Consider the following 16,353-nt stretch of genomic DNA (forward strand, 5'->3'; position numbering starts at 1 on the left):
TTTGTAAGCACAGTGACAGTCTATGAAAATTTCCATTGTTCTGTTTCTTGTCAATTGCTATTATTTATAGACTTTAATTTTTGCCACCTTATACTTCACCAAAGTTTTTACTTTCATTTCTCTGAATACTAGAGAAGTTGAGAACTTTTTCACATTTTTACTGAGTCTACATGGTTTTCTCTTTCTACAGAATTACCCTTTCACATCCTTTCCTAATTTTTCTATTGTTTTTACCTTCTACAAATTTGTAGTAGGCACTTTGAATTGGGTGTTAGGCATTTATAGGCTATATTAATTGAAAAATGTCATTTTCTAGTGTGTGGGCAACTTTTTTTTTAACTTTTAAAATAGTCTTAAATGAACAGAGTTTGTTTTTTTTTTTATTTTGTTGTAGTCAAATTTATGTTTTTTATTTTTTTAATTGTGCCTTTTGTGATCTGTTTAAGAAATATCCCCCTAACCTAACATCAGAGTTACTCATATTTTCTTCGAGTATGTCTGTTTACTTTTTATACATAGATCTTTAATTCATCTGAGATTGATTTTTGTGTATGGTGTGAGGCATGGACCCACTTTATTTTTTTAAATGGATAATCAATTATCCATATGAATATTTGATATTTTCCTCACTGATCCATAGTGATAGTGCTATTAGTTAATATTTCATTAATGCATGGGCCTATATCTTGTTTTGCCATCTTAATCTATTTGAATACAGAGACAAATATCATTGTGCTATATTACTGTTTTATCAGATAGGGTAAATCTTTGTGCTATTTTCTACTTCTTTAAAATGCGTTGTCTTCAACATGAAGGTTAGATAATCTTGGATGTTCCCCAAATTCACTTTACAATGTAAGTTGGAATATCACTGAACCTGGATAATAGTTTAGGAGAATGCATATTCCTAATATATTAAGCTTTATTATATATGGACTTGGCATATATTTCATTTATTTAGTTATTTAAAATTTTCTCCAAAATGTCCTATATTTAGTTTTAATATTTACTCTTGGTTATTTATTAATCACTTGCTATAATAAATAACATCTTAAAATACTAATGAGATTGCTTACTTTTTTCTATTGCAGACAAAACTTGCCAAAAATGCTGTATTTATTCACATATTCAAAATCACATTTGTAATTTCATTTTGTTAATATTTTTCTAGAAACTTTGCTTTCATTGCACTAATGTCTTCTCTTACTTTCATTGCCTACTTCCTTCTTTAGGTTTATTCTGTTTTCCTTTTTTCCATTTTCTTAATCAATGCACTTTAGTCATTTATATTCAGCATTTCTTCGTTTTTAATCTTAGTAGTTAAAGCTAAAATTTTTCTCTAAAACACACTTAGCTTATATTCCAATTTTGATATGAAGCATAATTGTGAACATTCAGTACAAAGGATTTTCCCCCTCCTTTTCTGTTCAGTTTATTTTTAACTCATGAATCATTTGATAATGTGTTTTTTATTTTCCAAAGTCAAGACTTTGTGTGTGTGTGTGTGTGTGTGTGTGTGTGTGTGTGTGTGAAGTTTTTGTTGTTGTTTTGTTGGGTTGGGTTTTGGTTTTCATATTATTCTCTGAAGCACTATAATTTACTAACACATTTTACATTATTTCTTTTTAGGTAGTGGACATCTTTAGTGATGAATGTCAGCATTGTATACTTTTTTTAAAAAAATATTTTATTTATTTATTCATGAGAGACACAGAGAGAGGCAGAGACATAGGCAGAGAGAGAAGCAGGCTCCATACAGGGAGCCTGATGTGGGACTCCATCCCGGGACTCCAGGACCATGCCCTGGGCCAAAAGCAGGCACTAAACCACTGAGCCATCCTGGGATCCTCTGCATACTTTTTTAACTTGATATAGAAACATCAGATTTTTTTTATGTTGGAATTGCCTAGCATAAATTTTCTTTGCTTTTCAAATTTTGAGATTTTCTCTGTCCTTATTTTTTATCTTTTTTATAATGTTCTTTTATTTTCCTATTTTCCCTATCATCTTATCTGGTACCTTAAGATAATGGGAGCTTTATATATGCTTTGTTTATACTGATATTTGTTCTGTGTATTATCTTGAATTGCTTGAATTTTACTTATTCAATTTTCTCATTCTAATGGCTTGAATATTATAGACATCATTCATATTCTTTTTTTTTTCAAAGATTCCCTAAGAATAAAGATTGAATTTTACTGCAACATACTTTTAGTCATTTTTTTTGGAAAATCATTAAGGTGATAATATTACAAAATTAAGAGTAATTCACATAATTTATAAATAACACTCTACGAAATTGCTTACCAATGGCATTCCAAACAAACTGAACTCCAGCATTCCTGCAATAGACCATTCCATTTGTTCCCATGAAGCAGTATTGTCTCCTAACCAGTGTGCAGCATAGTGCCCAGATCCAGCAAAAGTTGACCGGGTGAGAATAAAGCTTCTCTTACTAGGAAAAACTTTTTCTACAGCTCTAAAAATAAAAGTAAATTTATAAATAAGATTTATTTTTAAATAAATACAAATATTTTATCATTTCATAACAATTTTGTATTTATCTATGAATATTTACTTATTTAAATGCATTCCAATCAAACAAAAAAATCTATTAGAAGTGGTTCAGAATTTTATTTTCTCTACCACATTAAACAGATATTTTTTTATCCATTCAATATTTGTTTTAGCATATACGGTCTAAACTCATAGAAATCCCTTTGTGATATAAAATTTAGTAAACTGAACTTGAATTCTACACATTTTTGTGGTGCAGTGATGTTAATGATGTATTAATGCCTGTATTTTCAAATATTACCATGCAATCTTGGGATAAAAGTTACTTTTTTTGTTTCTAGAAGTTTATCATCCACAACTACTGGTATTATTCATCTTCTACTGGTATTGAGTATTATTGATAATTTTTTCCATAAATGGAAAATATTCAAAAAAAGATACAGAATTTTTATTTAGTATATAAAACTAACCAGACTTTCTTAGTAAAAAATATAATGTTAATTTCAGGTGGCTTTTCTATATTTTAATCTTTATAACATTGAACTATAATGTTGCCTTTTTCTTTTTATAATTTATTTCTTTATACATTTCAATATATGATGCTCTATTGAGTTTAAAAGTGAAGTAAATAAACACTATGAAGACAGTGTATAAAAGTTGTAATATCATGGTGTTTTAGGACTAGACAAATGTGAGTTTTAATTAAACTTGATCATGGTCATTTAATAATGAGAAAACTTAAAATGTATTGAGATCAGGATCTGGGTGCTATTGACTATTGCATTATAGGTCCTAATATAATGCTTGGAAAATAGTAGGCAATCAAGATATGATTGCCTTCCTTTGTTCCATATTTTTTTCTGTTCTGTATGCAAGTGACACACTGCTTTAGAAAATTACTTTTCTAAAATATAATTATCATAATCTATTATATAAAAACTACATCAAAATTCTTGATTTTGAAACATAAAGACTTATTTAGAAACAGCATTCTCCCAGGCCAATTGTGAAGTTCATGCTTAGAACACAATTATATTCAGAGATAGCAAACTGAGGAAAATTTTGAAGCGTAATTTAAATATTTTTAAGCATAATTTAAATCTATGAATTAAAAAAAGAATTGCAGCTAAATACTACACCACACAGTTCTTGATTAACTAAGTTCCAAATTCAGGAAGATTAGTAAAAATACTGATGCTTTTAATGCCCTAATTTTTCCATGAAAATACTATCTTTGTTTTCTTGCTCTTGCTGTTTTCCAACTATTTTAGTAAATTATAACATATATTTCTACACAGTAAATATGAAAGAGGTTTCTGAATGAAACTGCACTTACTTCTCTGTGGCTATAGCCATGCTGTACCCATAGAGGCTGTGAACATCATACTGCTTCCCCCAGTACTGCACAGCATCCATGCAAATAGTTTTGGAATACAGGAGTTTGTCAAGAATATCTTAGAAAAAATACGTAAGAAATGTTTTTTAAGATATATTTTGCCATTATAAACTTCATAATCCTTAAATAATGTGCTATGTAAGACCATACTTAGTTTTAAAAAATATGAAAGACAATTGAAGCGAAGTTCTAATTAGGTCTGCAACTTCTACTCCTGTTGATTAACTGCAAGGTTTGCACTTACACTAAGAAATACTCTGCTTCCAAATTTCAGTACTAAGTAAATTCATAGAAAATCATCCTTTAAACATATATATAGAAATATATTTATTTGTATTATACATCATATACATCCATTTTAAAGCTTTATAGTTTAGTTTATTTAAATATAATTATTTACTTTATACGTGTCAATCTGTTACACAATTACAAACCATTCAGATCTCTGCTTTTCATTTTTTTGTGCTTTCATTTGCAGGCTTATGTGGGGTTGCCATAATTATTGTCCTCTTTCTTATTGTTTTTCTTTCTTTAGATATACTTATTGCTATCTATCTATTCCCCTAAAAGAAAATCTTTTTGGTTGTTTTTTTTTTTTACCCGCATTTATTGATGAAAAACTTGTTTTTTAGAATATGTGAGATGTAACTATTCACATTAGGTTCATTCTAAAAACTGCACAGACTTACAGCATAGTGCTCACGGTAAGAATTTGATCATTTAAATTGTAATTTCAAAGAAATTTTGTTTCTTTTCATTGATATTAATCATGGGCAATTTATCAGTGATAAAATCAATATGCTATACCAAGATTTAAAATCATCCTCCTTTCTTAAGCATAAAAATTTTGGCTCAAATGTAAAACAGAAACAAACAAACCAACAAAAATCACATTGATTTCAGGGTCTCAAAATTGTATCAAAGTTTGTGATTTATAGATATATGCTAGAATTTGCCAGACAACAAGGCAAATTATTCTCAGTTAGTGGTAAGTTAATAACCAAGTAAAATTTACCTGGAGTAAAAGGTGGATAATTCAGTTTGTTGTTATTGCATCCTTTCTGTGAACCTTGAATAAAGCTGGAAACTTCATTCATGTCCTGCATAGATATGACATAAAGAACAGCTGATTTTAAATAATAACAGAAGTTATCGTACAAAGGATTCAGAGATTGTATATAACCAAAATGTTTTTAATTTACTTAGATTTAATTATACATGTAAAACATGAATTATAAGTTCAGGCAACTTTCTCAATAGTTAAATCAGTCTTTTCACTGTGAGTCCATCACTGTACACATTTCTAGCACATTCATTTATTCAACAAGTTTGCTCATTTCAGCTAACATTTAGCTAGCTTCTAGATGTGCATTGGTGGCAGCAGGCACAGCACTTTTTGCCTAGCCCTTAATTCCTATATTCTCATAAGAGAATGAAAGTGAAAAAAAGGTAAATAGCATTTTAGTATTCTAATGAAAACAGTCAGGACCTTACTGAGTCCCTGTAAGAGTCTCAGGAAACCCTAAGGCAGCTGGACCATATTATGAGAAGCAGTGACTTAAACATCTCTTGGAGGAAGAGCTGTCTTTATAGATTTTTTTTTTTTTTGCCATGTAAACCTAAGTCCCCAATATTGTCTTGCCACATCATAGCTCTGTGACCATAACTTTAAATAAAGTCTTTGAAGGGCAAATATAATGTATATAAAATTATATTTCACACTACACATGATCAAGAAATAATGAATTTTTTCTCCTCTGCTAATTGCATTGAAGCACTTCTATAATTTTTCAACTTTATTTTCCACAACTCTGTAATATGTAGTCTCTGCTCTCACAAAGGCATAGACTTTCTTCACACTCAGTCAAGTCCCTTGTTAATTTTATTTTCCTCAGGAGAAATATATTTTCTTTATTACTCTTCCCTTCTGTTATCCACATTATGCTCAGATGGAATTAATGTGAAAAACTAAGGTTCCTTAAAGGAGGAACAAAATAAATTTCTCATTGTGATAACAGATATTAAAAGATAAATGTTTACATTATCCAAATATTTTCTTAATAGTCATAAAGAAGAAAAATTATGTGGTTATTCTAAAGTATTGGGGTTATTTTATTGAAATTACCTGGAATATTCTATTCAATTTTATTTTCCTATGTCTAGCGAAATTAATATAAAACATACTACAATTACACAGCCAATAATTTTAGGTGATCTTAAATATTTTTTCTTCATGAGTCCACCAATTAAATTAAATTTAAATACAACTTCAACTGCTGAAATTCATAATTGGGAATTGAATTGCATTATTTTACATTTTAAGACTTTCTAAACCACTTAACATCCTTTGTATATAATTACTCTTGAGAAAATACAAGGCAAACATTTAAGTCTGAAATTTATGTTATTCTATTTGAATTACATATTTGAAATTTTGCAATAAAATTTACAAGATCTTCAAGCATTTGCTCAAAATAGACATTATTCATGTAATTTAAGAATAGACAATTTTAAAGATTATTTATTTCACATGAAAAATTGATAAAAAATATTTGTTTAATCATCAATATTTTATTGTATGTTCACTATCTAGAATTTAAGTAAAAACTTTAAAAAACAAAATAAAATATTTGTTTTATCATATAACTATCTTAGCAAGACTAAATCAAATGTATTATTTCACCAATTCACAATATAAGGGAAAAGAATCTTGTGTTCTCAAGAAAATAAATGTATTAACCTGCTAAATGAAAAAAAATAAACACCTTTATACTATTTTAACCATATTTTACAACAAATGCAATATTTGTTATTTGATTATTTATTTTTAAAACGCCCTGTCTACTTGGCAAGATTTTATTATAAATATATTAAACATACTATACATAATGTAATCGAATTTATTAATATCCCTTTTAATGTACTTTGTATATTTACACTTTTGAAAATTCTGAAAACATTTTTCTCTAACATATACATTAAGTGATGCTACATGTATTTAATGTTATGTAGAAATGAACTCAATCAGTATTTTTAATATTACAACCAGCAGATTCAAAGCAGTGGAAATCATGTGGCAAAAGCCTCAGTGCATTAACAGTGATAAGTACACCTACAGATATTCAAGTATCATTCAAATTATACCAAATTGAGTAACTACCATTCCTAGAATTGTCAACAAAATTTTTAGAGATGTTTCTGAAGATTCTTTTCTTTAAAATCCATTGAAAATTGTGTATGAAAGTTTGGTGGCTAATAAAAATTTTTTAAAAACCTGTTGGCATTCCATAGCTTCACATTAAAAATCAATTTAAATAAAAATAGCCCAATTTTTCAAAAAATTTATAAAATAACTCAATTGTTATAGAAGCCTATAAAATGTAAAGAATATTCCAAAATAGACCCTGGTCATTTAGATATATGAATTGTTTGGATATATCTCCTCATTGAATTTTAAGTTTCCTAGTAGTATATATTAAATTATTGAGCTTCTTTTGGAAGAATACTGGTTGTTAGATTTTTAAGAATGAAATAATAATAATAACATTATCACAACAATATGTATATTTATTCATAAAAGGTGGAAATGATCTTTGAATTTTAAAAATATTGATTAATCTTTTATCTTAAAATCACAGCTTCAGTCTTAATTACACCAAATGAATTAGGCTCTTATTTTTCAAGTATTAGAAGATTATCTGAATCACTTATTGGCCTTTTGGCAAAGATGAAATGTAGAAAAGACTATGTCAAGAATGATGCCATAGTGATAATTCAAGTACATAACATGGCTATGCAAAAATCTATTCTTTCAATGACAATTAAGCTCACGTAATTTTCTGAAGTGATTGTGATGTTTACACTAAAATTCAAAACAATAGCATGGAATTTAAATTAGAAATCTAGTAAATTATAACACTACTTTTAAATTTGACATAAAATAAAATTTCAGCCATTAAATAACAATACTTTTTACTGTATGTTCATTCTATCAGAACAAATCTGAGGAAAGTGAAAGAATTAAGGAACCAGTTTAGCAGTAGGATTTGGCAGTTATTCAAGTAAGAACTGGAAGCAGAATAACCACTGCTTATACATCATATAAATTAATTCAGTGATGCTTAGTGACTTTTGAAATCATACTGATTATCATGTGTTTTGCTTTTTAAGCTCAATCAAATGCTTATGTATTAGTATGAGAACAACTCTGCCTTTCTCAGATGCTCTTCCTCGTCCCATCCCCTCCCTCTCTTTGGAGATGAATCAAGTATTTGTCTTCAGTGGCTATAGGAAATGAAGTATTCTCTATGTACAGCACAGTCAGATTCTCTTTTACTATTCCTAAAGTGTCATTTATGCTGTAACTCTGCTCTAATGGATTCAAACTGTTCCTAAGCAAAAAAAAAAAAAAAACAGTAATAAAATAAAATAAAAAAAACCCAGAAACTTTTAACATGTAATACATTGAAATTGAGGCTAGAACTAAAAACAAAACTCAAGAATGGAATGCAAGTTTTTATTTCTATCAGCAACTAGATATTATTGTGATCTCAGCAGTTTTGTGTCAAATAGCTAAAGTCTCACTCTCTATCTTCATTTTATTCATCATAAATAATCCTGAAGATTATGCTACCCTCTAACTCAGTTGCAGGTTTTCAGCTAAAAACACAATTTTCTTTTTTGTATTCTCCACAGTGTACTTGTTTTATTGATGCTGCAAAGTAAATGCTTCTTAACAAAGTTAACTGATTAAATAAATAATCACAGAATGAATAATGAGCAATTCATGAAAGTAGAGATATTGTGTAACCATACAGCCAAAGAAAAGTATAGCTATCCCTAGGACATCCATTATCTCCTTCCAAAATTCTGTGCAGTTGTAATACCTTTGAATAAAATCCCTGATGGTCTCTCTGTATTCAGGCTTATTAGATTTTTTTTCTGAAATACAGAATTCTGGAATCACCAACTAGTTTCATTCCCCAAATGTGATTGTGGTTTCCATAACAAAAGACACTAAATCATTGACTATCATCCAGTATCATTGTATATGATAAACCCAGAAGCAAGCAATCAATAGTTATAGATATAAAACTTCATTCAAAGAAACTTTGCCTTCTGCAATTGTGATTTGTTCTACCCCATAAATTCCTAAAAAAAAGTTTCTAAAGGCTGAGGACTCATTTATTATTATAGCCCACATTGCACATTGTTGCAATCGCTTGAATACTGTAGACTATAAATATTTTTAGAATTGCATTACTTATCTCCAAATCTTAACTGTTTTGAAACATAAATTATGACTCAGAAAAATATAGCACCTTGTGACAGAAATGAAATTTATTCTATAAAGGGTATTACTGAAGAAGAAAACTCTCAATATACAGTTTTAGTTTTTATTCTAATCTAACTCAGGAACATGACAGTTTTGAATTTATACATTCTAGAAAAATATTCTAAAATTTTTTAGTTTCATGTGCAATACATTACAAAATACACCTCGTCAACTTAATAATTGTTTTATAGAAAAATAATTCTACATTAATTGTTCAAAATTACTGGTTTAAAATAACTACTTACAATCCAAAGTCCATCATATTTCACTTCTTGATAGAAAATGCTGCATTCATTTGCCCACCAATCTATGCAGTTTGGATTAGTAAAGTCAGGGAATACTGTTAATCCTGGCCATACCTAAAAGAATGGATCATTCACATACACATAAAAAAGGAAAATAGTGATAATACAGTTATTGAGTGAAAAATAGTAAAAAAAATATTAAAGTTATTATACTGTACCATCTATATATTTTCAAATTTTTTCTTTCTTTTTCTCTTTTACTTTTTCTGGGAGAGAGAAAAAGTGTGAACGGGGGTAGGGGAGGAAGGGCAGGGGACAGGGCAAGAATCCGAAGCAGGCTCAATGCTAAGCTTGGTGCCCGACACAGGGCTAGATTTCACAATCTTGAGTCCATGACATGAGAAATTAAGAGTCAGACATCCAACCAACTAAACCGCTCAGGCGCCCATTGTACCATCTGTATTTATAATAATCTTAGGCCTACTTTAAAATGCATTTAAGTGACAGTAAAGTAGATAAAGACCATAAAGCATATAGGAAGGCAAAAATATAAGAGCATGGAATAAGGCTGGTCTTTTGATTGCAACTAAATTTATTTCTTAGCATCCTCCTAGGTTAGGTTAAAAACAAACAAAAACTATATAATATATTCATTGTCTGATAAAAGAAAGCACCCTGATGTTTCTAGCAGCCATGTCCACAATAGCCAAACTGTGGAAGGAGCCTCGGTGCCCATCGAAAGATGAATGGATAAAGAAGATGTGGTTTATGTATACAATGGAATATTCCTCAGCCATTAGAAATGACAAATACCCACCATTTGCTTCAACGTGGATGGAACTGGAGGGTATTATGCTGAGTGAAGTAAGTCAATCGGAGAAGGACAAACATTGTATGTTCTCATTCATTTGGGGAATATGAATAATAGTGAAAGGGAATATAAGGGAAGGGAGAAGAAATGTGTGGGAAATATCAGAAAGGGAGAACATAAAGACTTCTAACTCTGGGAAACGAACTAGGGGTGGTGGAAGGGGAGGAGGGCGGGGGGTGGGGGTGAAAGGGTGACGGGCACTGAGGGAGGCACTTGACGGGATGAGCACTGGGTGTTATTCTGTATGTTGGTAAATTGAACACCAATAAAAATTAATTTATTAAAAAAAGAAAGTATACTATTTAATTTCCAAAAAGGCATTTGCTTCCAAGAAATTCAAGTAAAAAGAAGTCTTTTTATATTTATTTTTTGTTTAATGAGAATATGACAGTTGTTATGTGATGGGTAGTTTTCCAAGAATTATTATAATTATTAGCTCATTTAATCTTCACTAGAACTATAGGAGAGAGGCATTATTTTTTAATCACTACTTTACAGACGAGTTATTTACTATAATTAAACTCACTCTGCAGATGAGAGAAGTGATAAACAGAGAAGTTAAGTACATTTTTCAAGATCACACCACTAATATGTGGCACAGAAGGAATTCAAACATAGCAAACACATATCTGAGTCTATGCTATTAAACACTGTACATATTATGCTATCTCTTTGTGATTTATACTTCTTAAAATTATCTACTTATTACTTAAAATCATGACAGGCAAGAGAAATTCAATTTAAGGTGATCTAAAATAAATCATATTGTTTCATATACTAATTATGAATATAGGCGATCTGATCCATCCATATCAAATGGAGCTTGTCGTAACAAAGCATATTCTGTGAGATACTAATAGGCATTATGAGAAAAAAAAATTCAACTTTTATTTCCTGATGGAACCCCTATGTATTTGAATAGACTTTCACCAGAAATTTTGACTGATGAATGTAATAAAAAGTGATAGTTAGAATATTCTTCATTATAGTAAATAATGCTATAATAAACATGTTTTTTATAAATCGACATTATCTCTTACTTTATTTCCTTTGACTAAAGTACAGAAGTGGAGTTACCAAGTCAATATAGTTAGGCCTTACAGTTTTGATATGTCTTAAAGGTGTCTCCAAAATAATTTTTGTTCTTGCTAAAATTATGCATTTGAGATCTACTGTTTCCTAACTCTGCTTATATTAGCTCTGTGACATTAGGAAAGTTACTATGCCTTTCTCAAATTCAATTTTTCACCTATAAAGAATTCTAATCATAGCTATCTCATTATTTTATTATGAGGATTAAACATAAATCATAAAATTTAATATCCAGTATTCAATTTATATAAGTATTTTACACATCAAATTACTAGAATCTAATAATTTATAATCTAAGTTATATTTTGTTAGTTTTGTTTTAATGTGCATTGAAAATTACCTGTCTTCTTACAAAAAATGTTTTAGAGATCACTGAAATATTTCCTCTGTCTAAAAAATTCTTTACACAATTAAAATACCAGGTCCTGATTTGTAAGCAAATACACACATACTCTTACAAAAACTTTGTGGTTACCCAACAGAATATCTCAGCAACACAACTTTAATGAATATCATAATTTACCTCTCCAATAATTGCTGTAGTCCCATCTGAATCATTTACCCACACATTTTTTGCATTTCCCCTGTCATAGGTTTCATATGCTGCTCCATTGGCAAGCTTATCTATGGAAATTGCAGGGTCCTAACAATAGAAAGAAAGAAACTATTAAAAAATCTATTAAGATACAAATGCATAAATACTAAAAACAAATTAATAAATAATGTCATTACCAAGATGATGACATATTTCTGTCCATGGTCATGTAAATCTTGAACAAATTCAGGGAGGCCCTGAAATGCAACTTTATCATAAGTAAAATCTTTCTTGGCTTCCATATAGTCAACATCAGTGACTTGTGTATCCTGAAAATTAGTAGAGTATATTTCAACAAATAGTAATGAAAGAACTCCAATCACTCTAACCTTTAGGTCCAATGAATTTGAATTATAAATATAATAATTAAAAAGTAAATGAACTTAGATCTTCTATTTCACTAAAAACAGTGAAATTGTTTATAAAACTAATTTTTTAATTGTAAAGTACATAAGCATTAAATGATTATTCACGCTTGTTTCCATGATGATCACTGGATAAGTACTATATTTTATATATGGAAATCATTGTATAGAAAACAAAATATACATATTACACAAAATACTTTACATTTTAATTATATTAAAAAGCACATAGACTGTAAAAGTTAATCCATATTAAAAAACTGAATGTCACGTTCACTGTTAAAAATATATTCTAATATAACTCATAATCAGTTCTTAAAATTTCAAGAAGACTTGGCTTTGAGTATGGGTTTAAAAAACACTTTATCATTAAAATGCAGTTTAATAATTCATACTTATATAATGCTGACAATCCCTACATTTATACTTATGTGATAATATTTAGCTTGGTGTTATAGTCCCACAAACCCTTGATCCCACTTACAAATGGTATGCCAGCATCTCTATTTCTTTTTACCACTTCTTTCACTACATCAAGTGACTTATAATTCCAGCGACTCAGTTGGAATCCAAGACTCCAATAGGCTGGCATTGCTGGTCGTCCAATGAGCTTTAAGTAAATGAATATTTGATTAATTTCAATAAGGAGCATTAAAATTATTATTAATGTGCTTCTTATTCTGTTATCTCTAGTGTTTATTTGAGTTAAATTACATATTTTGAAAAAGATTTAGTGTTACCTAAATTCTATGCCCTGGATATTCTATTAGAACTTTATTATAAACACTTTACATTTTGTCCCTAATCTCTGTTTTGTTAAAAAGTTAGAAAGTTAGCTCTTAAAAAAATAGCATTTGCAAAGGTATATTCTGCCGAGCATGCAAAGTTAAAAAAAGAGAATATAAAAATAGCATCAAAGAGAAAAAGAAAATTGTCCCACCATACCCTCACTTCCTGTAGCTATAGAATGAATGAATAAGTGAACAAATGGTCCTCATGTAAGAAAAAAAAAATGTTTAAAAGTATACAATTTCTATCCCCTTATATTTTGGCACATATTTTTCTCCTTTTCTAAAGATTAATATTTACAAAATATTTATAAAATATGTGTTCTGTATGCTCCAACCCAGTTCTTATATCAAGTACTTGTCTCATTCACATGCAGGGCATTGGCTTCTCCCCCAGGGGCCAACAAGAGTCTCTTCTGTGCACACTCTCTCTGTGCACAGCAGCAACAGCATATCAGTGTGTCATCACAACAGAAGACATAATTTTGCACATGGAAATATGGGTGTAACTAATAGTAACTAATTTCACTAAAACAAAGTATTAGGTTCTATAAAGACATTTGTAACATACGACTTTATTGGCGTGATGGATTTTTAAAATATAGGCACATGTGTATATATTCCATGATTTCTTATCACGTATGTCTAAAAAGCTACAATGTAACATTTAAAAAATTACTCATATTGAATTATTGTATTCTACTCATTAAACACTAAATTTATTTTAAAAATAAATTAGTATCAAAACTAAAAAATTAGCATTTTAAAACTCATTTCATAAACATCTTAGGCTTCATAGAATTTCATTAAAGATTAGGACACGTAATTGAAATGTCTTTGTGTGTGTATCATATATACATGGCATAATTTATTTTGAATAAAGGTTTACAAAATATGATTATATATCATATTAATTTATACATTATTTTAAACTTTATATATAAACATTGTTTTTAAAACTATTTGGTCAGTCTAATGAATTAAATTTCAAATATTAAAATATTGAAACCTCTAGTGGGCTAGCTTATGCAGAAAAAATTGTTTTTCTTCAAACAAGAAATAAAGTTCTTTTGCCTATTATCTACATAACTATTATCTACATCACAGTGATTGATTGTGCCATATTCTACACAACAATTGTATCTTATTGCTAAAAATCAAGCCTCTGCAAGGCTATCCATAAAATGAAGTAAGTGTGCATTATATGCTATACTACATGTATGCTGTATTCATATACCACACATGACTCAAGCTCAGCTGCTGCTGACCACAGATTTTACTCAGCACGTAACAGACAACAATCTAAGCTAATATCTCACAAATCCAATGTAAAATTCTTTCTAAAATGTACTATCCACTGTTTGGATAGTTCGATTACCATACGCACAGTCTGTCTAAAGCTCAGCCTAGCACTGTAATTATGACTTAGTATGACAGACTGTAAATTTTGTGTGCTTTTCTGAAATGCATATTTCTTAATAGCAATTTAGGAAATGTTAGACACTGTAAATTATTTACTTGTGTAAAACCCTACTTACTCTCATTTCACATTTTTGGATTCTAATTAAAGAAAGTTTTTGATAGTAATCATTTAACATCATTTTAGCAAATGGGAATTGTATATCAGAGATATATCAATTAAACAAGATTTTAAATTTAGGTATAGTCCTTAAATCTTATGCCAATAAAAATAATTTATTTTTCTGTAATAACACTAGGAATTATATATTCCAACATTCACAGATCATGCAAAAACTTATACAGAAGAAGTACAATGTTATATTTTAGAAGCAGGCTCAAGATAAGCCCTGGATTTTTAACTCTTTAACCCATCTTGGATTTAGGTACATGAAGACATTATTTAATAGGTAAGGAGGAGTTGCTTAGAAGATATAAGACTCCAGACTATATTTCAAAATCTGCCCTTCTATGCCTGAGCATCAGAGCCAATTCTCCTGGAGTTTACCTACTGTGCAGCAAATTAACAGCAAATTTCATTAGCCCTTCTTATAACTCACTTGCCTCTAGGATTTTTATCAACAAGGTGTATGACCTGTACATCTGTTGCTTATCCTCAGCCTTGAATTTAAGATACTTCCCTCTGCTTTATCTCAAAGTAGGTCATGAATAAGTAAAGATTTAACATGCACTATTTCAAAGAAATCCAACTCCTGAACTCAGCTGCCTAGAAGCAACAAAAATTTGATATCAGAAATATAGACATGTATTATATGCATAGTCTTCATGGCATTGGAAAAATAAAAACCACCTACTCATACCCCCAAAAATGGTAAGATTTAAAAATATATTTAGCTAAGAAGCTGCAGATAAATAAAATTAGACATGTGAGACGAAAGAAAATTATGGTAGAAAATAACTTTATAATATATATGTAAAACATACCTCTTGATACTGTTGAACTACCTGTTCTGGTGTATCTCCTAGAAAGATGTAAAAGTCCAGAATTCCACCAGTAACTCTGTAAGTTACTACTGGAGTAGGCTGGATGAAAATTTCTACAAATAAAATTGGAGAAGCATACATAATTAGTAAAAATAAACACAGTGGTAAAATAATTGCAGTGCTTCATATCAACGACATATTTTTACACTGTTTTAAATAATTAAGGTAAAATAAGATACTGAAAATAGGCAGAATATAGGAGAATAATAGAATGCTACCATATATGAGGTTTATGATAGGATATCCCAGATGTTTCTTTCTACAGATGTTGGCAGAGTCTCCCCCTGGAAACTGCATAGCAAAGGATCAGTCCTTTTACAATAGATATATTGTTTTCTAAAATTGGATTTCAATTAGTTATTTTATTTATTTTTTTTAGATTTTATTTATTTATTCATGAGAGACAACAGAGAGAGGCAGAGACATAGGCAGAAGGAGAAGCAAGCTCCTTGTGGGGAGCCCAAATGTGGGACAAGATCCCAGAACCCCAGGATCATGACCTGAGCTGAAGGCAGATGCTCAACCACTGAGCCACCCAGATGTCCCTCAGTTATTTTGGTTGAAGATTCTCTAAAAGATCATATTACCTATCACATGTTAATATCTAAGAATAAAAGTTTTTTATTTTTTCCGATTGTAGACAATATGCCTGGATAACCATATAATATACTGTTCTTGCTGGGACA

The 16,353-nt window shown here is 29.6% G+C and overlaps 1 protein-coding gene across 1 annotated transcript in view; it reads right to left on the bottom strand.

Moving 5' to 3' along the window:
* Positions 1 to 16,353, bottom strand: part of SI (sucrase-isomaltase) — a 91,815-nt gene that overhangs the window by 62,201 nt on the left and 13,261 nt on the right. The window contains exons 9-16 of the mRNA XM_055308179.1: positions 15,608 to 15,720; positions 12,901 to 13,026; positions 12,189 to 12,320; positions 11,980 to 12,099; positions 9,494 to 9,607; positions 4,929 to 5,013; positions 3,854 to 3,971; positions 2,308 to 2,479 (exon numbers count right to left, since the gene is read on the bottom strand). Coding sequence (XP_055164154.1) covers positions 2,308 to 2,479; positions 3,854 to 3,971; positions 4,929 to 5,013; positions 9,494 to 9,607; positions 11,980 to 12,099; positions 12,189 to 12,320; positions 12,901 to 13,026; positions 15,608 to 15,720 — 980 coding nt within the window. The remainder of the gene's footprint in view (positions 1 to 2,307; positions 2,480 to 3,853; positions 3,972 to 4,928; positions 5,014 to 9,493; positions 9,608 to 11,979; positions 12,100 to 12,188; positions 12,321 to 12,900; positions 13,027 to 15,607; positions 15,721 to 16,353) is intronic.

This window comes from Nyctereutes procyonoides, unplaced genomic scaffold, assembly GCF_905146905.1.
Source record: "Nyctereutes procyonoides isolate TBG_1078 unplaced genomic scaffold, NYPRO_anot_genome, whole genome shotgun sequence".
Classification (NCBI taxonomy): domain Eukaryota; kingdom Metazoa; phylum Chordata; class Mammalia; order Carnivora; family Canidae; genus Nyctereutes; species Nyctereutes procyonoides.